This window comes from Scleropages formosus, chromosome 16, assembly GCF_900964775.1.
Source record: "Scleropages formosus chromosome 16, fSclFor1.1, whole genome shotgun sequence".
NCBI lineage: Eukaryota > Metazoa > Chordata > Actinopteri > Osteoglossiformes > Osteoglossidae > Scleropages > Scleropages formosus.
In genome coordinates, this window is record NC_041821.1 from 7,857,389 (window position 1) to 7,883,154 (window position 25,766).

The 25,766-nt window shown below is 41.3% G+C and overlaps 2 protein-coding genes across 5 annotated transcripts; one reads left to right on the forward strand and one right to left on the reverse strand.

Moving 5' to 3' along the window:
- The first annotated feature begins 7,311 nt into the window (after positions 1-7,311).
- npy2r (neuropeptide Y receptor Y2) lies at positions 7,312-11,791 on the forward strand. Of its 3 annotated transcripts, none has more exons than XM_018735741.2 (3): positions 7,312-7,710; positions 8,828-8,924; positions 9,023-11,791. In XM_018735741.2, exons 1-3 carry the CDS (start codon positions 7,706-7,708, stop codon positions 10,175-10,177), a joined length of 1,257 nt encoding a protein of 418 aa, XP_018591257.1. In that variant the 5' UTR covers positions 7,312-7,705; the 3' UTR covers positions 10,178-11,791. The 3 variants fall into 3 exon arrangements, with proteins under 3 accessions (XP_018591257.1, XP_018591259.1, XP_018591260.1); XM_018735743.2 differs by having other exon boundaries at positions 8,864-8,924; XM_018735744.2 differs by lacking the exon at positions 8,828-8,924.
- Positions 11,792-15,763: 3,972 nt separating this feature from the next.
- map9 (microtubule-associated protein 9) lies at positions 15,764-25,249 on the reverse strand. Of its 2 annotated transcripts, XM_018735665.2 has the most exons (14): positions 25,131-25,241; positions 23,987-24,065; positions 23,745-23,847; positions 23,110-23,547; positions 22,309-22,523; positions 20,751-20,865; positions 20,525-20,595; positions 19,837-19,889; positions 18,874-19,036; positions 18,398-18,487; positions 17,533-17,685; positions 17,300-17,445; positions 16,797-16,932; positions 15,764-16,322 (listed from the first exon to the last, which is right to left on the reverse strand). In XM_018735665.2, exons 2-14 carry the CDS (start codon positions 24,059-24,061, stop codon positions 16,203-16,205), a joined length of 1,878 nt encoding a protein of 625 aa, XP_018591181.2. In that variant the 5' UTR covers positions 24,062-24,065; positions 25,131-25,241; the 3' UTR covers positions 15,764-16,202. The 2 variants fall into 2 exon arrangements, with proteins under 2 accessions (XP_018591181.2, XP_018591182.2); XM_018735666.2 differs by lacking the exons at positions 15,764-16,322; positions 16,797-16,932; positions 17,300-17,445; positions 17,533-17,685 and adding an exon at positions 17,704-18,019 and having other exon boundaries at positions 25,131-25,249.
- Between the last annotated feature and the right edge of the window lie 517 nt (positions 25,250-25,766).

Here is a 25,766-nt window from a genome sequence, read left to right on the forward strand (position 1 = left end):
TGGCACGGAACACGAGGCCCTTCACTGGTAGGTTAAAACAGCTGCCTTTGGCCCCAGAAGGCTGTAGATTCAAACCTCACCTCCAGTTGTAGTACACTCGAGTAAGGTACTTACCCTAAATTGCTCCAGTAAAATTGCCCTCCTGTATAAATTGGCGAATAGTTGAAGGTCGATTAACACTGTGAGTCACTTTAGAAAAAAACATCGGCTAGATGAACAAATGTCATTTGTGAAAGGTGTTTATGGTGTGTTTTAAATTACGAGTACTTTTCCAGAGTTTAACACCGAAGGAACAGAACCGCTCATAACACACATTTACTGTGTTAATGTATTTGTGATTTTCAATTTCAATTAAAGGAACTGCATTCCAATTAAAGGAAGAAAATACAGTGTATTACTGCAAAAATGCTTTGGAACATTTTTTGCCATCTGAAGCTCATTTTTAAAAAATCTCTTCAAATTCCCCATTTAACCCTTAGTATTGTCCTATGACATTTGAAACTGGAATATCCGATAATAACAAATACACACTTACTGTATCAGCTGAAAATGCACTTACAGCCTGACAATAAAAGCTACACATCGGAAACAGACAAGTTTTATATCATGTATCAGTTACTAAATTTCAGTAAATGCTTAAACTCTGTGGGGGTGCAATGGTGCAGTGGGTTGGACCACAGTCCTGCTCTCTGGTGGGTCTGGGGTTCGAGTCCCGCTTGGGGTGCCTTGCGACAGACTGGCGTCCCGTCCTGGGTGTGTCCCCCTCCCCCTCTGGCCTTATGCCCTGTGTTGCCGGGTAGGCTCTGGTTCCCCGCGACCCTGTATGGGACAAGCGGTTCTGAAAATGTGTGTGTGTGTGTGTTTAAACTCCCAAACTCCTTTGGCACTTTCACAAAGGGTGATAATTTTGTTCTTCCCAAACTATTCCTCCACTTCCTCTGTATGAAAACATCTTCACTATATTACATTGTTATTTCCTAACTTGGGCAGAGTGATTTGTTTAATTTATGATGGTGCTGTCAAAGAATAATAATGCTCCAGGTCTCCAATGTGTGCAGACAGGGGGAATCATTAAGAGTTACTAAAGGATCCCCTGTCAGTCACGGTGTCACTGTAGGTCCGTCCTGCCATATGGTGATAACACACTCCACTATAACACACGGCACTGCGGGATGTGCTACATATAAATTGAAGCATTAACGTCTTGACTTGCTGGGTTCATTAAATATCCCTCTGACACTTGTAGAGTGAAAAAAAGTATTAGGCTTTAACTCGAGTGTCAAAATCTGATGTATTGCAGAGGTGCAGGTGAATGGAACAGTGACACGTGGGGAGGCTTTATGGTGCAGAAACATCTCCTTCATCCCTCCACAGAAGCCAGAGCATGGCAGTGATTTAACATTTTATATCCAACGCTGGCGCGCGCGCGCACACACACACACGCACACACACACACACACACACACACACGCACACGCCCAAGAGCTCATGCACATGCACTCGGTGAAAAGCCGACAGGGGAGTTACGGAAGGATGCATTAATAAAATTATGAAAATTTGGTGTTCACATGCTTCCATCATGGACACTGAAGACACTGACGCCTAAGCAGCTGGACCAACGTGGACCTGTGTGGAAGCGATGGCGCTCACCTCCGCCTCTTACTGCCCATGTGATTAAGGTAATGCTAGAGCAGGGAATGACTCAGTGATTCATACCGTGTGACAGTGCATCCAGGGGGGATACTGCGGAGGGATGCATTAGGGCACTTTATTTAAAGGTGCTGCACGTCTGCTCTGCACTGTGTGCGAAACACCGTTTCTAGGCCAGGAATCTGACATATTGCCTTGCTGAAGTTATGAACCCTGCAACGAATAAAGTGAAAAATAGAGCAGTAATAAATAGACTGCTGATGAATTAAGATATCAGTGTTAATTCAAAACCATGCTCCCCTCACAGTTCGAATCTTCATTAGCGAATCAGTCAAATATCAGAATGTAAATCTACACAATTATAGTGTGACAGTGCAACTGAACAGATTTTCCCATCTCTTGCAAAAAAATTTACTCGCAACGTTTTGCTGATAAAAACGGGTAATTTATGAGACTCTTTACTCCAGAGGCATCTTTCAGCGCTAATCTACTTACGCCGATTTAGTCGGGTAATTTTTACTGTATCAGTTCACAGTAAGTAACTTGCTCAAGGACGCTACAACAGGAGGCAGGATTCAAACCCGTGTCCTTAGAAGGTGGCTACTCTAACCACGTTCTACCTGGTGCCCCAGTACTTGTCAGCGTTTGGTGTATTTACATATAATAAATCTGATCTATAGTTTAAACAGCCGATTTTGTTATCTGCCATTACTGGACACAACCTTCATTGCCTTATAATGGTGAATTAATATTGTAAATACAGCATTCTGTGATTTCTTGAAGAATGCTGTAATATTTGCCCAGAAGTTGTAAACTGAAGGCAGATTATTTATTCAGGCCAAAGACAAAGAATCAATCAATCACAATAACCTTTGCGGTGCGGCGTCAGCGCTGGAGTCCTACACCCGTGGTACATTTCACCGAAATAAAACCAAGCACCGTCCTCACACTTATCTACACGGTGTGAGACTTAAACATGTCTTTGGCTGTTTTGCGTTGCGCTAGTAGCTTAGAGCCGTTTGAATTAAGAGAGAGATGTTAAAGCAAAAAATCCAGCACGACAGCTTAACGAAGGCCGGAGCACATCGGCTAAACAGTAATGGGGAAGGGCACCTAATTAAACCCCAAAGAGAAAAGAGAAATCGATAATGAATTGGTGCAGGTATAATCCATCTGCATTTGCAGTTTTTCCCTTGCTGTGGACAGCCCGGGGGAGACACTCTACGACATTTTGCGGACAAAGAAAGCAAGTGGTGATATTTAGTCCTCGCTGTGCGAACCCTTGTAAGTGCACTTACTTGCGCTTGCGCTCTACATTCCAGCTACTGAGCTCGGCTGTCCTTAAAAGGATGGGGGAAAAGTGGGAGGAAATAGAGGAAGGAAGAAAGATGAAATGGTGCAACGGGTTGTTTTGCGTCTCGTTTTGGTGCAACAAACCGTGGGGGGTGAACGGTGGTTCCTAGAAGGTGGGAAAGGAGGACGCTTGGTTTGCTGCTGGACCGTTGAAGTGTTACAAGCGTTACTGCGGTCAGGGTGAGCTGGTGGGCGGTATGGCAGGAGGCAGATCCCCTTGACGGACATCTCCCAGAGACCTGCCCCTCTCTTAGCTGAACAATGGTGACCAGCTGCCGACACTTCATAGCCCGGCAGAAGAACTGTAAAGGCAGCTGGCCCGAGGACTTGAGAGAATTAACCCCTGAAAGGGGTCTGTTTTGGTACCGTTGCGTTTCAAATAAACCTATTTTGTTGGAAAACCTACTGTCCTGTGCCCATTTCCTGCCCATGCGGCCGCCTCGGTCCTACGACGGGACACATCGGTTACTTCCTGTTACCGCTCATGCACTCCCTGGTCGGGGGACCGGAGGTCGCAGCTGCGGCCCGTAAGGGGAACAAAGGCCTTGTTGTCCACCACTTACTTCCTTCATCCACCAACCTACAAGTTGATCCTTCCACAAAAAGGTCAGAAAGACCAGTGGTTTGCATAAAAGCATGCAATTTTATGTAAAGCACAGATGCAAATCCCACTGCGAAGTACGGCAAAAGAAGGGAAAGCAGAAGGAAAAGGATCTTCCCCAGGGATGAGGAAAACACACAAAGACAGAAAGAGAAGGAGAGACTCCTGAAAGAAGCAAAGACCAAAATAAGAGCTGCTTGCTGCTTTTATAGAAGTACAGTAGCAGTTGCATGGAGGAAATGTTAACTGAACCTACAGCTTTAATGGCTAATTGATGCCATTACCAGGCGCTGGGGGTCCCAGGTATATTCATAATTCATCCTAAAGCTGCAGCAGAACGTCCATCCTATTTTTCAGGGCTGTCGAGGACCCCCCCCTCCCCGATGCCTGCGGTCTCATTATTTCTCGACAGCAGGTTGGAACGTGGGAAAATGGCTTTATGTAACGCTTCATCAATCACCTGCCACATCAGTGAATTTCAAACTCTGCCGATCTCTTGCAGCTAACAAACAATTGGCTATTCATGGACATAACAGCATGGGGAAAGAAACAGTCTTTTGTATCTATCTGGTTAATACAAAAGAGGGAAAATACTCCACTTGCATATGCTTTTTGGGATGTGACTGATCACTCACATTTAGAGTGTGTTTTACATTTATTCACTTAGGAGACGCTTTTCTCCAAAACAACTTACACTGGATGCTATGTGGTGTTAGCAGCCCACACACCTTATTCACCAAGGTGACTAACGCTGCTCGATACACTACTTACAATGGGTCACTCATTCATACAGCAGAACACTACTATGGGTGAACCTGAACAGCATGTCTTCAGACTGTGGGAGGAAACCAGAGCACCCAGAGAAAATCCACACAGACACGGGGAGAACATGCAAACTCCACACAGACTAAGCAGGGATCGAAGCCACGTTCTTTAGCACCACCCAGGTGCTGTGAGACAGCAGCGCTACTCGCTGCGCCACTGTGCCGCCCCTGGTCGGTGTGTGCCGTAGGGGCTTTCTTTTTGCTGACTCAGGAGGAATAACAGATGGATTGTAGGTACACGAGCACAGACCTAAAATTAAATGAAAGAAGAAAAATAGTGAATCTTGGCTACTTCGTTCCATCACTCATTTGGCACTGACAAGCGACATTTATAATTAGGAACAGTTAGAAAGTGTGAAATGCTCAATTTTGCGTAATATTCCTTTAAATGCAGCAGCCTGTAAAGAGAACAAATGCCTTGTTGTCCACCACTTACTTCCTTCATCCACCATATTAGTATCAGTATTAGTCATAATTTTAGTCTTTGGGTTACTCACTGAGGTGGGTCTGGGGTTCGAGTCCCTCTTGGGGTGCCTGGTGACAGACTGGCGACCCATCCTGGGTGTGTCCCCCCCCCCCTCCAACCTCACACCCTCTGTTACCAGGTTAGGCTCCGGCTTGCTACGACCTCGCTTGGGACAAGCGGCTTCAGCCAGTCTGTGTGTGTGTATGTGTGTGTATGTGTGTGTGTGTGTGTGTGTGTGTGTGTGTGTGTAGGTTACTCACTGACTCACTTTCGTTAACTATTTATCCTGGTCAGGGCTGAGGGAGTTCGGAGCCTATCCCAAAATAGTAGGCCCTAGGCTATGAGGGGTGTAATGTGGACAGCGCATAATCCATCACACACGCACACACACACACACACACACACACACACACACACACACACACACACACACACACACCAGTACCTGCCTCCCACAATAATCCCCTGCAAACCAACAGAGATAAAACAGAAAGCAAATGCAGGCTCCCAGCAACAAATGTGTGGAGAAGGACGGTTTACTGGGAACGAAGCAAAGGACAAGCCCTGTTGTGCGAGAGATTGCCAGGAACAGACCCGTTTAATCACGGCACTAATTATACAGTAATTTAGGACCATTTCATAATCATGGAGCTCTATTTTTCTTAGTTATTTACACTGTAATTAAAAAAGAAAAAACTGATGCCAGGCAAAGCAGCTTGTTTCCAGTTATCAAATGGGCGAAATTAATTGCATCCTCAAAGCAGTCTCAGAAATTGGGATGGAGTGAAAGGTAAATATATGATGAAACACTGAAAATTTCCTGATAGTGCCTCACTTCCAATAAATGCTTCACATATAGGTTTATGTTTGTGTTTTTGGAAAAGCAGTCTAATATAACATGTTACTGCAATATTCCTCTCACTCAAAATTCACTATTTATCACATTCAGTTGAAGTTAAAACTGGGAAACATCAGAGCAAAACCAGATGTGAGGAGACATACAGTAAAATTAAGTCAGAAAAATAAAATATAATCACAATTACTGATACCAAAAAGAGGAAATAAAAAGAAATAAAGTGGAAATATTCTCCTCATTCCCAAGCAGTTAACTGAACTTATGTTATATCCTTATCGTGGAAAACCAGGCTTCTTTGTAATCCTACACCTACGACTGTCGTCATTTTTCACTGTATTTTGTGGTACTTTTTAAATACTTTTCTGTTTTTGTGGAACATAATCTCTTTTATTCTGCTCAGCATATTTACTTGGCTAATCCATTTAGTTGTATTTACTGATAACTGAAGGCTGAAAAGAATATGGGGAACAAGAGCATACCATCGAAAAAGCACAAATGATATGGAAAAGGCAATAATGAATAATATCATATGCCAGACCTGTGTTACACTCCAGACTGCTCACCTGAAAGGAGCCATGAATGAAATCTCATATCTTTCACTGCTGTGTTGAGATTGCGCCTTTACAAGGCTACATACAAACAGATAAAAACCTGCCTTATCCAGGAGCCTCCATAAACAATATCTAGAGTTCGATATTAAAGTCATGAAAATGCAATAAACGGCTGTTCTGCACACAAATTCTATTTCCGGCAAAGGTGTTTATCAGAGGAAAGTGCTCTTTTGCCTAATCTTGGTTCAGAGGTTCACGGTTTAAAAAGCCATTTCGTACTTTCTGAGGGATTTATTCGGTTTGGTAGACCACAGGAAACCTAACAAATTCAGCATTTTTTCACCACAGCTATTCAGAATTAATTAATGTATGGCATTATGAATCAGGGGTATGTAATATTCTATATGTCACCTAAGAGAGCAACATATGACAAAGAACAATGTTATTACCACAAACTCACACAAATTCACACTGCTTAATCACATTGTAGAACCCATGGGGACAAGAAAATTTTAAGTTTGGCTGTTCTTCAGGAAAGCAGAGGTGTACTGCTTCTTTGGGCATCTAATGAAGGTTCCAGTGAGGGCCTGTAATTCTCATGTGAGTGGAATTTAACTGTACCTGTACTATATGCACTGGGGGGGGGGGGGGGGGGGGTTAAAATGCTTAAATAGGAAAACAGAGTGAAAAGAAAAGCCTGAAGAAAGGAATTCTCCCTAGCTGTATAATCATAATAATAATAATAATAATAATAATAATAATAATAATAATAGCAGTAATAAACTGTTATGATTGTTGCTGTTTAATTTTGTTACATTTTCTGTAGTTCAGTCCTTGGTTCATAAGGGAACCGTTAGCTTTATATTCTGTCCAACCAGTTTATTTATTCAGCGTAATAAACAGATGATGATGATGGTATTTTTTAAGGTGAATATGCATCTTCCCGGAGGTGCACGTGTTCATCAGTGCCCCCGCCCCCCATGGCCCTAATTTTCGTTCAAAGACGCGTCTGGACGCGCACGAGCACAGGGCTGCGGGTCCGAGGCGCGGGAAGCTGCGGAAGCGCCGTTCGCAGCGCTCAGCGTCGGCAAGAGGAGCGCGTCGCAGGAGCGGCGGCACGAGCGTCGCCGCGAGACACCCGAAAAGATGGAAAAAACGGCACACAGTCGCGTCTGACACTTTGGAAACATTTAATTTTTTCTTTTTCTTTCGGAATACTGAAGTTGAAGTGCAGAATTATATCTCACGTCGGATGACACTTCGAGGAGTCAACTTTGATTCTGCGCCAACGCAACGTGGAGAAATGAGATTTTTTTTTTAACGACCCACGTTTCCGGACTCGGAGCGCATCCAAAGTGAGGGAAGAATTGAATGGATAACTGGAGTTTTACTTATCGCAGTTGAATGAGGTGAGCGATTGATGTTGTCTTTACACGTCTTCTTCAGATATTTACTTTGCTTCAAGAGAATTTTGACATCGACTGAGACAAATAAATATAATAAAATATAATTATAAAGTATTTTTGCCGGACAATTAGACAATTTATCTTTAAACCAACCAAGGGAAATTATGGCTGTATATAATAAAATATCCGGATTTATTTTGTAAAGACAGTCAGGTGAAGTAAAGCAGACAGTAATAAAAAAAGATACTAAAAAGCCTTATATTGATGCTTATTCTCGGTCCTGAATATTCAATATATGTTTATGTTATATTATCAGTGACAGCAAGCATTACAAACACTGAAAAAGCACTGGAATTGTATGTGTACAAAATACTATCTGTAGAGCACCACTGGGTGATTCATTCTCTACAAGCTCGAGTTAAAAACCACCCAGCTGGAACATCACTACTGTTTCATATTTCACAGAAAGATCATCATGTCATTCAGCACTAGAGATTTCTCCTTGAGATGAGTGCAGATGCTCGTCGTTTGTGCCAGAAATTATTCTTCATCCACTCAAGTCAGGATAGTGGTCCTCAAAACTGATGACAGCCCTTTACCATACATACACACACATGTATATATAATATATATATGTATATATTACATATATATGTAGAGCAAAATAAAAGCATCAATTATGTGCACATACAGTAGTGATTAACAACAAGCCAGAAGAGTTCTGGTTCAAACCCCACTTCTTCCTACCGCTGTAGTGCTCTTGATCAAGGTACTTAACCTGAATTGATGTAGGAAAATTTACCCAGCTGCACAAATGTGAAACATGTAAAATGCTATAAGTTGCTTACGCATCAGCTAAGTGCCACAGTCAGTAAGCATTCTAAAAAGTGATGTGAGCCGCTAACAAATTGTCGATTAATGAGAATACATGGGTTTGTTTTGATTTCCTGTTGGATAAATTGAATTACATACGTATGCAGATGTATTGCAATGTTGATGTCTCTGTAATTGTGAGACAACATCTTACATTTATTCATTTAGCTGATGTTGCCTGGAGCAGCTCAGGGTAAATACGGTGCTCAAAGGTAGTAAAGCTGGGATTCAAACCTGCAACCTGTAGGTCTAAAGGCAGCATCTCTAACCTCTCCACCCCCAGCTGGCCACATGAAGAACATTGTGGATCATCAGAGGCCTTGAAGCCACTGTTCCAGTGGAAGGTACCTCATCTTTTCTGCCCTCTATCCTCATCAAGATTTTGGGCAGATAATAATTTTTGGATATATTTAAGATACTCTTCTGTTTGTCCCATTTTCAGATCCATGTGCGGGTAGGATGTGCGTCCAGTGAGTCCGCAATCCAGCTGAACGCATCGCAGATGGAGCTCCCACCTTCTGCCACAGACTCCTCAAACTGCTGCCTGGTTTTATCTCAGCATCGCGACGACACTCTCTTAGATCTCGAAGACAGCACTAAGTTATTTATAGTGCAGCTGATTCTTATCGTTGCCTACAGCACAATTATTTTTCTCGGGGTGATCGGAAACTCCCTCGTGATTTATGTTGTGTACAAATTCAAAACATTGCACACGGTCACCAACTTCTTTATTGTAAACCTTGCCGTGGCAGATCTGCTGGTGAACACCTTGTGTCTGCCGTTCACGCTCATGTACACCCTTCACGGCGAATGGACCTTCGGGAAGACTTTGTGTTTTGTCCTACCATACGCTCAAGGTCTGGCTGTCCACGTCTCCACGGTCACCCTAAATGTTATAGCAGTGGACAGGTACAAATGCATCGTCCATCACCTGGAGACGAAAATGTCCAAGGACGCGTGTCTTGCTGTGATTGGGGTGACCTGGGGTGTCAGTGCTGTTATCGCGAGTCCGCTCGCCATTTTTAGAGAGTACGGGACGTTCGACGTCTCCCCGGAGCGGTCCATCCAGGTGTGCACAGAGAAGTGGCCCAGCGGGTATAGAGATGGCGCTGCCTACAGCATCTCCACGCTCTTCCTGCAGTACATTCTACCTCTGTCTGTTATTTCCTTCGCCTATGTCAGGATCTGGGCCAAGTTGAAGAACCACGTGAGCCCGGGAGTGGGAAACGATCGGCATCGCGGACGAAGGAAGACCACCAAGATGTTGGTGACCATGGTGATCGTGTTTGCCGTGAGCTGGCTGCCCTTCCACGCATTCCAGCTGGCCATTGACATCGACAACAGCGTTCTGCACATGAAGGACTTTAAGCTGCTCTACACAGTGTTCCACGTGGTGGCCATGTGTTCCACCTTCGCCAATCCCATCCTCTACGGCTGGATGAACAAGAACTACCAAGCTGCCTTTGCGGCCGTGTTCAAGTTTGAAACCAGGTCCATCTGTGAGACCGAACAAGTGGAGAAAGGGAGACTTGGAAACAAAAGAAGTTTTCAGGCAAAGGACACCGTCGCTCCAAATGTGAATGCTACACATGTCTGAATGACTGAAGACATCTACAATTTAAGGGAATGATTTAGCTGAATGAGTGAAGAAATCTTAACAATTTACACTGTGCCAATTGTCACCCAACGAAATATCGGGATTCTTGCCTTGGAAAAATATGCTGTGCTTTATAACATCCCAAAGGCATGTCACCTAGAAAATGAATTAAACTCTATAAAAGATGTCATCATGATGATCACCATATAAAGCAACAGTGTATGTAATATATTTAAGGAGAATGACTTGTGCTATACATTGCATGGCATAATTTAAAGTATAAGTAAAAAAACTGCATGCAATCTGTAATGATGCTTATATAAAGAGCCTTTTGACCTAGTGTTTCTCTGTGCAATAGGACTGAATGGATTAACATACTTTGCTGTTGAGCTCAGAGTTGGGTCTCTGACACCACGTTATTATATTTAGTCTTAAAAAAGTAAAAGCATCCCATCTAGGGTGAATGACGTCACGAGCTTCCCAGGGAAGCTTCCAGCCACTCTGAAATTCTGAGTGAATGTCCAGCCCTCGCTTTGCATGCGTTTGCACTGAGCTACATTCACTATGACTGTGCCATTTTGACACCATTATTTTCACAACACGGATATTATCTCACAGATATGACTTTCTTACGCAGCAGATCGGGACTCGTACCGATGCACCATGAACTACGTGTGAACTATAAACAAAAAAATGAAGCAAGAAATAAATGGCACAATAAAATGTAATGCATTTTAATGTCAAGTGGATGTATCAGTATATAGTCCAGATAAATATAGGCAATTTATGTATTTAATACAGTGTTGTCACTCCGGCAAACCCCTTTTCATCCTCTGGAGCTGAATCGGTCCAGTGCTGGAAAATACAATAATTTGTCCGAGAAGCACACACCAGCTTCTCGGACAAATTATGAATAATTGATGATTCCAACCACATAAAATTAACGTGGGTAAGAGTAGTACAGCAGAAAGAATGGACGCACTCATCCCGTTAGAATAAAAATGTGTTAAATAGACAGTGAAAGATCAGGATCTGCCCTGATCAGGTGACACATCAGCATATGCAAGAGGTGGCAGACAAAAGAGCGGTGACGGGGTGCATTTATAGGGTGAGATGGTCATGTTATATAACTATTTAAAACTGCTACATTATTATTACTGATTGTTGCATTGTGAGCAACGCACAAATTATCCAGAACAGCTTTGCTCATGTATCCAAGTAATTTAACTTTTAAGTGAAATCTTCCTTTTGAATAATTTAACTTGATATTATAATTATAGAAAAATGTACTTCTAACAGGTGAGACAACGGATATTTTGAATGAGTTGCAGTTTCAGTTCACATGGTATATAATGAAATGCAAATTTAGCTGAACTGTTTTTAAACATTGGGACCAATGTCTTCATCAGGGAAAACCCCACTGACTTGTCCACTTGGGTGTATTCGATCCCTTGTCCCCTGTGACAATTTTATCTGACTTGCAAAGTGTGTTGAAATGAGCTATTTTTTGTTGTATGCAATCTGCATGTTTGTTACTTGCTACGTGAAAAGCCTGATAAAAAATGTTGTACATTAGAGACTACAGTTGAATAATACATTAAATCCATTAGCTTGTTTAAATGCCTGAATGAGTCACATTGGTAATTTAGTGCTGCACTCTGCACACCTGGAATTGCTTTTAATAGACAAAACTGTTCATTTCCTTGTTTTGATAATTACCAAGATATAACTTTGTTCCACCATATACAGAAAAGTCTTTGCTGAGACTCATAAATCAGTCTGTAACTTCAGAATTTGCTATTTTGCCATTATAATATCAAGGTGTAGAACAGAATCTAAAAATAGAACCATTGCTCATGCAAAATTACACACCGTGAGGGTAACTAATAGTTCTGCTTCAAAAAATTATTTATTACAGTAAAGGTGTATATATGGGTGGCAACATAATCAGCAAATGGTAAACAGCATGAACATTGCCTTAAACAACATCAGCCTAATTTCCTGGCAAAGTACAACAATCTATAGAGCTCATTAATTTTCTCCCTCATAAAGCTTCTAGGCCTACAGATTACATCTACAGTTCTGTATTGCGCCTATCATTATCATTAGAATTCACCAAAGAAAACAAATTCCAGCTCTTTGAAACTTTTCCAAAACAGGCTAGCAAAGTGGTTGAGGATCTAAACTTCCGACAGACTGACTGTTTTTCAAAATCCCGCCCCTGCAGTTTCACCTGAAGCAAAGTGTTTAAGCCTTAAATTAATCTGCTACTGTAATACATCCAGTTCAATATGCTAGGTACAATGTATGCTATGCAAATTTTTTCATATAAAAGTGGCTCATTTAGCTATGAAAATACATGAAATTATCTTGCCCTATTTATGAAGTGCGACTTTCCAGGGTGCGGAAATGTGCCATGTGCACCGTACATAGCGATCGTCCCATATAAAGAAGGGTGATGGGACCAAATCAGATGCATGCGAATGATTCTGGTATCGACTGTGCCCTTGAGATGTGAAGTAGCACTTTCAGCAACTTGTCATACATAGTGCACATTGAACAAGAACCTAATTAAAAATAACGAGGCTTTGCAGCCGAGCCAATTGCTTGCTACACGAGCGCATATGGCGATCACGATTTTTCCCTCTGGCAAAATTCATGCAGTGACCACGTAAAGGTGACATGGAAAATGTAGAGTTTGCTAAGGACCATCTACAGGCCATTAACTTCATATTTCTCACATTCTTACCCCATTTCCAGAGCTAAAGACACAAAAATAAAACACAATACGGGAGATTCCTATACACACAAGAGTCACCATTGTCTGCCTTGCATCAGCAGGTTTGTTTGAAATAATCATATTGCTATACATTTTATTGCTTTCCCACAGGGTGCCTCTCATACTGAAATTAAATTTTAAATTTTAATAAATGTTTATCGATGCAATTCTCAGTTGGGTCTGACACATATGGGATTTAGCGCTGTGGTATATTTCCCACGTAGGCACTGGTGTCGAAGGCACATGAACGAGTCAAGAGGGTCAGTCACAGGCTAATCTGCTTTGCTTTCTTTCTATACATATTTCTTTACCATGCATAACCCTTACAAGCCCCCTCTCCAACTAAAAATAGCTATTTACTTAAAGGAGGCAACACTTTTCATGAACACCAGCCAAGCATTGCTACAAAAACAGGAGATAAAAATGGAGGGAATGGTGAAAACTCAACATATTCCAAAAAACAGCGCATTTCACTGAGTGTGTGGGTGCCATGTAGACCTTATCTGCTCACCAGGCCAACCATCCACCACTTGCTGACACTACAGCACATTAAATGGATGTCTGCAAATGACTAGCAAGTCAATAAGGGTTCAAGCAACAGTCAAAGCCAATTGACTTAATGCTGTACTTACATAAAGCCTGCTGAAGGGAGTGACATTATTTAATATTAATTGCCTTCACAAATCCGAAACAATTGCTACTAGAAATGTGAGCTAGTGACCCGAAGACACTTAATAAACCTTCTTTGATGTGACTTTAGACAGGCCTATACAACATGTGATGCCTGACCGTATAATAAAAGCAAAAATTGGGTATAGATTTAAATGTGGTTATTATTATGCATGGGGTAAAAACATGAAGTGGGGAGTCAACATTGTGACATGGGTAACTAAGCATGAGGTCAATAACCACAGATCAAAGTCCTCATTACGCTTGGCCGCAACAGAGTAGGTGAATGTCACAATAAGGGTATCGCCGCTGGCTGAAATAGTGAGGGATTGATTTTAAGGTCTACAGCATGAGGTAATATTTAAACATTCCTATCAATGTGCCAAAGACCCACAAAAATATTATATAATCGCACACAACACATTTAATGAAGACCTATATACTACCAGCACGATTAACTAAATTTATTAAATAATGCCTTCACACAAGACCGATTAAATGATTCCTAATGAAGGCAAGTTCATCATTTATTTATCATTTATTTATTTATTTATTTTTGCCCTTTCCTATTCAGCTCATGACCTCTTAACTCCAACATGGAATAATGTGAAATTGTTCCTTATCTTTGTTTTGATACAATGGTTCTTAACTGCAAAAAGGAACACGGTTCGTTAAATTGACACCATGACCTCAATGAGTTCTGAGAAACTTTTTATAGATCTTAGTTAACAAAAATAAAGATAGTAACATACTGTAAAAATAAAAACAGCACGGTCATTGTGTTCTCTCTTTCTACAACTCTTCCCTTGGTCCTGCAGTCGCTTCCCACAGATTTTCTCCTACCACTGCTACGTCGATGATACCAAGCCCTTCCTCTCCTTTCCTCTCGCCTCTCGGAGCTGTAGACATTGCCTCCTGCATCGCCCCCTGCCTCTCAAAAATCTCCATATGGATGTCTGATAACCACCTACAACTCGACCTCTCAAAAACAGAGATCCTTCACCTCCCAGCTGGTCCATTCTCTGTCGAGAACCCTTTATCAAACTGGACAACTCCCTCATTTCACCTACTTCATCAACTAAGAACCTGAGAGTAACAATTGACTCAAGTCTGTCTTTCTCACAACATATCGAAGCCACAACCTGGTCCTGCAGAACATCTGTAGGATCCGCCCTGATCTTTACTACCAACTCTACGCAATTCCTGCTCCAGGCCATGGTGATATCCCACCTGGACTACTGCAACTCTCTCCTGTCTTGTCTCTCAGCCTTTGCCATCAGACCTCCCCAGATGATCCAGAATGCCACTGCACGAGTTGTGCTCAAGTGTTCTCATGTATCACCCCTCCCCATCTTTCTGCATTTGCTCCTATAGTCTCCCGGATTAAATTCAAGACTCTGGTTACGGCCTACAAAACCATCAACAGATCTGCTCCCTGATACCTACAAGAGCTGATTACTTGCTGCATGCTAAACAGACTGTTACCCTCCTTCTCCTCTGTCTGCTTGGCGGTTGTGCATAAGAGGTCCAAAATCAAGAGCATGAAGGTTTTCGGTTCTGGCTCCGATGTGGTACAATGACCACTCACTTCTCACTCAGAACTGCTGAATCTCTCTGTACATCTGAGAAGGGTCTCAAAATGTACCTCTTTTGGATTCACTTCTCCCCTGACCTCCTCCTAAGTGCTTCATAAACGTGTACGTGTTATAATAATAATCAATGCTAATTTTAACAACAATTTGTTTAATAATTGGAAAAGCTTACATGCAGCTGCTCGTTCTCAAGAATCAGGTGTTTGCATACAAATCTCTCCTTCTGTTTGTTTTTTGTATTGTTCTTTGTCATATGCTAAATGAAGAAATATAAATGTAAATGTATTCAAAAACACTGGATTCTCAGCCTGCAAAGTCAACTGCAACCAGAAGTCTGTTTGACTTGTAAGTCCAAAACACTTTTAGCACAAAGTCACAATAAATTAAAGCTTAGTAAAGGAAACTTCCCACGATTCATTGATGTTTTTTTTTTAAATCTCTGATACAGATATAATAAAATACTCTGTAAAATTTTAATAGTAATATTTTATTAACTCCTAGGTACATTAAGGTATTAACAACATTAAAGCAGTTGAAGATAAAAAAAAATATACTGTGCCCACAAGCTCTTGTTGAGTTCATCCCATAAACATGTGCAAAGATTTTCATTTTTTTATTGATCACCAGCACTGAAGAACACCAGACGGGAGCTGTAAACACTGTGGATGTGACTTAAATGAATTTGGTCTGGGAGTCTAATTATGTTATGGGTACTTCTTACTGACGTCTAAGGGTTGGGTGTGTAAAAACAGGAATCGTACATGCTGCTTCAAGCAGAAATATTACAAAATAAACATAAACTGGAAAAAGTATTTTCTATCTTTGAAAAATCATAACTTCATCATTCATAACTGAGAAGCCAATGTACATACAATCAAACGTATAATACAACTATTTCTTGCAAGAACACAAACGCGGACAGATCTAGTTTCACGAAATCTAAACTCGGAGCAACGAATACGAAATTAGAGGAAAAAGGGTGGGCCTACTTCCCAAATGGGACTGTCCTATTGGGTGGGCTCCAGGGGGGCGGAGTCTCTTCCTCCAGAATAGCATGAATCCTCCTCTCTCTTCTCTCTCTTCTCTCCTGTCGTTCTTTCCGTTGCTGTCAGAACAAAGCAGCGGAAGCACATTTATTAGTTATTTTATTTATTTACTTATTTTATGTGTGGGTGTGTATTTCACAGAAGTGAAGGTTTACAGCAGGCACATAGCAGTTCAAATTAACTTGATTTGGACAAAGCCGTCAGCTGAGTTTACAAGAGCACATTTTAATTAACATCTGACTGACAACAACTTTTTGGAGAATGGACAAGCAATTTAATTTAGTCCTGACTAGGTATTATTTAAAATGCAGTAATTGTTGCAAATCCAACAGTTTCTCAGCTATTTAATACTATGTGTTCACCAAGTGTCACCGAATCATAAATGATATATGACCAAATTATAATTATTTTTTAAATTATAATTATTATTATTAAAGTAATTATTAAAGTAGTAGTAGTAGTAGAATATTTATATAAAAATGCAGCCCTTTAGTTCGTTAAGGAGTTTATCGGTATATTCTCATCACACATACCAGCCAACTCTCATACATCTCCAGTGCCATCCTCTCTTTTTCATCTTTCTCATATTTCTCCTCCTCTTCTTTAATCGTTTTCTGTCTGCGTTCCATCTTTACTTTCTCAATAATAATTTCTTTTTTTTCTTCACTCCTAAACATTTTGTGGAGGAAGGGAGAAAAAAAAAAACGCAAGACATTTCTCCTTAGGTACCGAGGGTAAAGTGTTTTATACAATAAAAGAAAGTTATATAGAGCGCCGGTGAAAAGTGCGAGTCCACCTGGACAGAAGTGGACAGGAATGGACAGAAGAGTGAAAACAAAGTAAGTGCCCTGAATCTCTGGGAAGTGCTACAGCAGAACTGGGAAGACACAGTGGCCCCTTTCCTGATCAAAACTCTTAGCCAAATGTCGAATGGGAAAAAATTACTTTCCAGCAAATGTACTCACAGTTTTGACTGCCCTTGCAAATGTTTACACTGAACTGCCTTACAGAAGTGTTTTCAACACGTTCGCATTACCATTTGGAAAAGGCTGACACGCTCTCTCTTTTCCTCTCGTCCTTCTCCTCAACGTGCTTCTGTTTCAGCAGATTCTCTTTCAGCTTCTGTTTCTTTATCCTCTCTTTTAAAAGTACATCTCGCTGCTTTTTCCACTTCTCAAACACCTGCGAAACAGGCAGAAGTGAATAGCCGAAGCGAGCGAGAACCGGCCGAGACAGAAGGAGGGAAACGGCCGCGGTGTAAGAACGTGCCTCCTTTGCCGTTTCCCGCTTTTCTTCCATCTCCTTTTGTTTCTTTTCACTCATTTCTTGGTCTTGCTTCAGTTTCGCTTTTATACAGCCTGCTTTCTTCTGCTTCCAGGCTTCAAAGGACGCCTTGGCCTCCTGCTTCTTCGCGAGCTCCTCCTGAGTGGAGAACCATGACAGCAAAGCAGAGCAGTGAGAGGATTACAGGCGTCTCTTCAAGGATGTGTTGCTTGTGCCACAAATCCCATCACAAGGTGCTTTTGAGCTCTGTACGGGCTTTAGCTCAGACCACCGGCAGAGCTTTACTTCACTTAGGATTATTCCTTCCGATCGATGACTTGCATATTATGCTAACGGATGTTTGCGCTGCTGGCCTACGCCGTACGCGGGCCGCCCTGCCTGTGATGCCGGTGGCCAGTGGAGCACATTCACCGTCGCTTTCCCTGAACGTGCTTGTATTGTGCCCAGTAACCCTGCTGTCATCCCTCTTATACTGCAAGTGAAAAAGGGGATTCGGTGTTTCAGGAAGAGCAAAGGACCACGAACACATTTTTACATTTGTGAAATGCAGCCTTTAGTATGTATAGACTGGAGAAATGGAGCGGGGGAAGATGAGATGAACCAAGGGGCTCAAAGAGGCATGAAAGCTGTTGAAATGTACATTAAAAATAATATTTCCGATTAATGATGTAGTACTGTGATTTGGACAACTGATACATGGGTTGATTTTTAGCGCACTGAGTTCATCGTGTCACTTTTTAAATATGTCAAGCTGTATACATGGATGGAACTGTTAGCTTCCCTGAATGAAAGTTTCAGCCAAATCACTACAACCACAATAATGATAATAATAATAATAATAACATCCTACCTGAAGCTTCTTCTCCTCTTGTGCTCTTTCATCTTGTCTTTTGATCCTCAAAGATTCTTTCATTTTTGCATTTTTATTTTTAAGCCATTCCTGCAAAAAAAAAAAAAAAAAAAAAAAAAACTATAACATACACGGATACCACAAATGCATAATAATAAAACACACATGGACATTTTATTCATAGTGCACACAGATATAGTCTAAGAACTGTGGAGTAACAGAGTAAATCTGTACATCTTCTTGCCTTTTAAGTGATTTATACCGGAGGCATTTCTTATATTAATGGACGAGAATGATAAAGGAACAGGAAACAAGAACTAAAACTTTTAATGAATGACATAAACATTTCAGAAATGTAATTTTAAGATTTTAGAGGGTCATTTGAGGAGAATATGGTTATAGCAATTTATACTGGGAGAAAGAATACAAGAACACTGTTCCTGCAGACCTACTCTTTGCAGAGAGAGTCATCCCACCTGGTACACCGAAGCTCGGAGAGTGTCTGCATCATTGGCTTGCGACTCTTTCAGGGTCGCTTTAAGGTCAAGAACTCTCAAAGTGCCCAGGTAGCGAGACTCCGCTGTGTGCGGGCGGGATGGTCGGGTCTTGGAAGGGCGTTGTATGGTAGCGCTCGAAGGCCTGGAAGGAAGATACGGTCAGACTGCTGCTTAGAGCTGCCCATAAACACTGAGCATTAAATATAGGTGTTTTTGAAAATCTCACATTAACTGGGGTGCTATCTGATGTATTTAAGAGACAGGCTTTGGACCCCCACAACCCTACATTTTCAATCCCTTTATTATCAGTTACCATTTGTACAATGAAGGCCATGGTGGTCCAGAGCCTATCCTGGAAATATAGGGCATACAGCATAGTATACCTTGGGCAGGATGCCTGTCCATCACAGGGCAATCACACACACTCAGTGACTCATACATTCACACACTAAGGGCAGTTTAGAGTCATCAATTCACCTGAAACATGACTTTGGACTGTGGGAGGAAACCAACACAAATAGAAGCAGAACATGCAAACTCAACCCATATTCACCCAGATTCAAACCCATGTCAGGAGTTGTGAGAAAACAGCACGATCTGCTGTGCTGCTGCGTCAGCCTACTGTTATGGATGCATTAAAATACCGTACACAAAAGTAAATAAGGATTACACACCTCAGAGACAGAACATACAGACAAAGCCTTCATTTAAAGATTAATTTACTCAGCCTTTTTTTTTACAAATAGTGCTACCCAAAATGTGGCAGGAAATCGTTCTCAAGATGTAATATGCAGTAGATTACTGTAAAATACTGTAAATTGTATGTGACTGGAGCTTATTTTCATGGCAATGATATTGGACTGAATGCTCTGCAGGAGAGACAAACACAAGCAAACAAAGGCTGTCAAGTTACTGGGAAAATCTGAAAGAGGCAACGCTTACCTGGTCTTGCCGAAACTCTCCGAGAGACTGCTCTGTCCATCTTTACTGTCCTTCTGGGTTAATGGCCACACAGGCATGTTAGCAGACTATCATACAGTGTATTCCTTAATTACTGCTGAAAACACTACAATAACTTTAATTCATATCTCTCTACAGCGCAGGACTTTCATCTCTACATCTTATACTCACTCACTCACTCACTCACTCACTCACTCACAGTCTCCTCAACTTATGAACAGCATTGGGTTCAGAAGCCTGTTCATAACTCAATTTGTTTGTAATTCCAAAGTCACTTTTACCATTAAGTCACAATCAATAACAGCCACATAATACAGACATCTCTCCACTTGTTAACGGGTTAGGTTCTGTAAAATTCAAACCGTGTTAAAATTAAAAGTAATTTAAAATGACATGAAGATAAAAGCTGTGTCATCTCCACGACGTCCTATTCAATCCTGAGTGCTGAAACGTTTGTCATCTTCTGAGCACTTCCAGATTTCGTTATTGTGTCCAGCTTTATGATGAAAAGGGCAAAGAGAATAATGAGAGAGTACGAGTGGGGCACCGTGCATTCGCTCAGCCTCTACCTCCGTTTGGTCACACATACTGCGGGACTGCCTGGTTTGCAGGCAAAGATACCGAGCATCCGTTCACAGGACAGAGACAATGATCTTTACTTTGCCCAGACCTGATATTCCTCAAAGGAAGTGGAATACACGCGTTCGTTCCCCCCCGCGCTGTCGTCCGAGACTCCGCACTCTGAAACAGAAACCAGGTTCAACTTCATGGCAACAAATTATTTTTAGAATAAATGTGAGACTGAATAAAAAGTTTGCGGTGGGTGGAAGTTCCAGCCTTTCAACATCGTTCATTCTTTCGGTCTAAGTTTAAACTCCTGCGAAGTGACCCCTGACCTCTGCTCGATGAGCCGTCCACAGAGTGATTAAGGGAAGCCGGCAGCTGCTCGCCATCTGAACATGAAGGCCTGCTGAACTTGGATGAAACGGAGAGGTCCTCCTCGGTGAGCTTCTGGAGAAAAAGCACAGAGCGTCACACCAGCACCGGCCGACCGCATCTCCGGTACCTTAATCCACGTTACCTCAAGTCCTCCTAATGGCTTCGTTGCTCAGCAAATGCTTTTATACATTTACATTTATTCACATATCTGATACTTTTCTCCACTGCAGGTTACAGTGTTAATCTACCTACAGTTAGTTACCCTTATATAGTGCTGGGTAATTTTGACTGGAGCAAATTACAGTAAGCCTCTTTGTCAGCGGTACGACAGCAGTACGTGGGACTGGAACCTATTGCACAGCTTTTTTTTTTAATTTAATCTTTCATATTGGACTTTACGTTCATTCCATTCATATACTTGAATCTGTACCGTATTGCATACTTCTCCTCAAATATATTCTATTTTACTGTATATTTCTAATACATTTTTATTATATTTCTATGTTATTCCACATTTTTACATCACCGTGTTTTTATTTTACCACTACATTTTTTATCTTACTTTATTTATTTTATCCTATTTTCATCATACGGGGGGGCGCGGTGGCGCAGCGGGTTGGACCGGGTCCTGCTCTCTGGCGGGTCTGGGGTTTGAGTCCCGCTTGGGGTATCTTGATATGGACTGGCGTTCCATCCTGGGTGTGTCCCCTCCCCCTCCAGCCTTACGCCCTGTGTTGCCAGGTTAGGCTCTGGCTCCCCGTGACCCCGACTGGGACAAGCGGTTCAGAAAATGTGTGTGTGTGTGTGTGTGTGTGTGTGTGTGTGTGTGTGTGTGTGTGTATTTTTATCATTATATATTCTTCATATTTCTGTAGTATATTTCTAATTTCTACTTCATTTGTATTGCCTCATTTTTATTATCTCTACTATTAGTCTGTACTATGGACAGTCAAAAAAAGCATTTCACTGCATGTTGTACTAAGTATGGTTGTGTATGTGACAAATAAAATTTGAATTTAAACCTGTGACCTCTGAGTCCAAAGGCAGCACCTCTGACCACTATGTCACCTGGTACCCTGTCAATCTGAAGAAAAAAAAAAAAGGCTACAGTATTTATCACTGATGTACCTTTAAGCTGAAAATACTGTCCAATGTCCAACAGTAGTCAAAAGGTGATGCAGTGAGAAGCAGCAGTGCCTGGGCTCTGGGTTAAAATCCAGTTCAGTCTGTTTGCAGGTTCCCCCCACATTCATAGGGGTTCTGTCCAGGTGCTCTGGTTTCCTCCCACAGTCCAAAGACATGTGCTTCAGGTGAACGGGTGACTCTGAACTGTGCGTGTGAGTGAACGAGTGTGTGTTACACCGCTCTGCTGAATAAACGGGTGAATGATTGTAGGCGTAATACTTAGTATCCAACATCCATCCATCCATGTTATGTAAATGTGAAAGCACACGACCGCCAACGTCTTGCCCTGAGTGAAAACTCACCCTGAATCGCCGGAAGTCACACACTCACCTGTGGGCTGGAGCTCCTCGATGCTCCCCTCCGTCCGGGTGAGGAGATGCTGCTGGCCACGTCTGTGGAAGACAGGTGAATGGACATGGAAGAGGTGGGCTGCCTCCTTGGAGATGACTCGCCTCCCGCCTCGCTCTCCTCCTCAGTGTTGCTGCCAGCCTTGAGGATGATCCGACGTGGTTTCGGTTTAGGGAGCTCATGTTCAAAAATGCTACCTGCGCAGAGCAAGGAAAGATGCAGAACACAGGGAATATACATATAAAGCAACACGTCCTTCAGCTCCATCAATATTTGGGGAAAGAGGAAAGATTCTTCTCTTTTTGCTCACGCTGATAAAATAACCCTTTAAAGCAAATCTAAGCAGAGAATCCGAGCTGAGAAATGTGTGTTCACCACTAGACGTCTCTGTTAAACCATTACATACAATTTTTTTGTTTTAATCTAAGATGGGTTATTGTGGTAAATTATTATTGTTACCACATTTCACCATTCCTCTTTCTTGCTTCCTTACTGACTGACTTACTCATTCATTCCTGCCTCTGATCCTTTGGTCAGTGCTCTGTGCCACTAAGTGAGGAGAATGCTCTATAAAAATGAACTGAATCGAATTCATCGGCTCATTGACTGAAGAAACGCAAAATCGACAATGCTGGAGATGACGCGGCATTTGGAGGAAAACTGAAAACAGTGGGTTCTCCCAGAAAAACGCAGTAAAAACGACGATGACTCATTCATTCATAATTAAAAGCACAAGATGTGCGTCAGAATGAAGGTGAAACATCCTCACTAGTAGACCATGACCTGTGGAGGAGGTCCAAGTGATGCTCTGATCCCTAGGCAGTGTGACGGAGGAGTCCTCTCCCCCTGTTAGACTCTCTTGCCCTCCGTCAGTCTTGTCATAAGGTGGAGACAAACTGGACTCCCTCCGACTCCTCTCTGACGTTGGAGACTCCCTGGTCTCTGGATGACTATTTCTGGACAAAACTGACTGGGACGAGTCGCTCCGGCTGTCCTTCAGCTCCTCGTCAACGTGTCCGTTCTCACTTTTGCTGCGATCTGAGTCCTCGGCGGGTGCGGGAGAACTTTTTCTTCCCGTTTTCATAAACGAAACTCTCTTAGGCTTCACATTTTCATCTTCGTCATCAGAGAACTTGAAATCGTTGATTTTAGATTTCTTGTTCCCAGCTTTCAACGTTGCGGTCTTCTTCAGCTTTGAAATTAGCAGCTCTTTCAATATGTCTGGGGAAAGACAACTTCAGACTTAGTACGAATCATTAAAAACATGGTTTATTTGCGTTACAGCGGCGTAAATAGAATTAGAATGGCACATTATTGCAGAAGCGAAAAAATAAAGACACTTTCCATAAATATCATAAACTACACAAATGATCTGACTTCCATTTACATTGTAAAGGTGGATGAAATCAGAAACTCACCATCTTCATTATCATTTTCCTCATCAAAGTCATCTGAATAAGAAAACCATTCGTCGCTCTTATTTCTCAGAGTTCTGGCTGAAATAGCAGCCTGCAATTCGTCCTGATAACGGAGGCAGTTACGAGCAGCAGTGAGAAAAAGAGAACGAAAAAGGAACAGCAACATCTGGATCAGTCTTATATTTCTGAGAACAAATTTTTATTTTTGAATGCAGTATAACAGGCAGTGTCAGTAAACATACCTGGAAGGTGGTTCTCTTGGAATTTTTGGGACTTTTAGTGTAAGCAAGAGTTGTCCTGAGAGAATCATGTGCCATCCCCCTGATAATAAATTATAGAAACAATACATCCCATTTATGTTTATTTGAGTAATTTGAAGTATGTCATCCCTGGATTAATGAGTAGGTTGGGGTTAGAATAGTCCTTTTAAATATTCTGGCTATTTATTGTCATTTATTTATTGTCATTATTGATAATTTATTTACTGACATTATTGTCATTTATTTATTTTCATTTGTATGTGATTGTCTGTGTATCTTATGTTTAAAAAAAAATGGTAGGAGGGTATCAGGATTTATCTATCCTGTGTTTTATGCGCCTACTTGAATGATGAACCTCGGTGCAGCAAGTGGTAGGTAACAAAATAGGTTTACTTGAGTCACATGTCTGCAGCCATGTCTCTTTGTCTTAATACATAAATTGTACTTTTGCTGAGCTGTACGTCGCTTTGGACAAAAGCATCTGCTAAATGAATAAATGTAAATATAAATGTATTGTTATTGTTACTGGCATTATTTATTGTTTTCTTTGTGTAGTACTATCTATTGTGTTGTCTATAGTCTGTGGAGAAGCACTCAAGCAAGAATTTCATAGTACTTTGTACATGGTACTTGTACTTATAACACTAAACCTTGAACTTGAACTCCTTATTTTACTTTTAGCAGCAATAATTGCACATGCAGTCAAGTTTTCACTATTGAGGTCATTATTATTATTATTATTAGTTAATTTATATTTACAATTTATATTTAGATATAATTATAACTTAAATATAATAATGTAACAATAGTGGTTAGTTATAAAATATAGCAATAATGAATAATTTAATTATCAATTTACTTATCAGCAGCAGCAAGAAAAACAAGAACAACGACAATAATAATAATAATAATAATAATAATAATAATAATAATAATAATATCATTTACAGAACATCGGAAATGACGTTAGAAGATCCATCGCCGCTACATGCCAAAATCATGTGTAACACTAAGAACCACAACAACACAGCAATAGCCTAGTTGTGCAGGTGACAGTACGCAGCTCTGCGGATGATCTCTGCTGGAATGAAACATCCCTCCATGGTCCCTGTCGATCTTTTCTTACCTCCGGTTCACTAGAACAGCATTCAGCAAACGGAGCTCCGCGACGAACCCGTCGCTTTACTGTTCCTAGGCAACGGGATACACCGGAAGTTACCCCCACGTTCTAAACGCATTAAATTACGCTTCGGTGGCTCAAACCGGAAGCGTTCTGTGCATATTTAATATACCAGTCCTCCGCTGCAGGAACTGTTGTCTTGACCTATCGTTAGTAACAGAATAAAGTGAAAATAATAATAATAATAATGTTTTAATACAGTGACACTGTGTGCCATATGTCTTCGGTTTGCCTGTTAAAATTTAAGTCAGTAAACCGGAAGTTATAGTGGAATATGTAGTTTGTCTGACCTTGTGTTTGTAGTGGCGCTCCGCAGTCGTCCACTGCAGTTACAGCGCAATATCGATGTCCTTGTACCACAAATAAACACATTTATGTACAGACTCATTCAAGATATCTTGCTTACTTACATTCGACTGTAAAACTTCTAATATTTAAAGATGAATGATATCATTCTTCTAACTTTAAAATCACATTTCTGAGCAAGCCTCATAATATTAACTCCTATACAATAATTACGTTCACTGTAGAAATTCAAATGTAATTGTAGTTCTCAAAATTACCACAAGAGGGAGGAAAGGC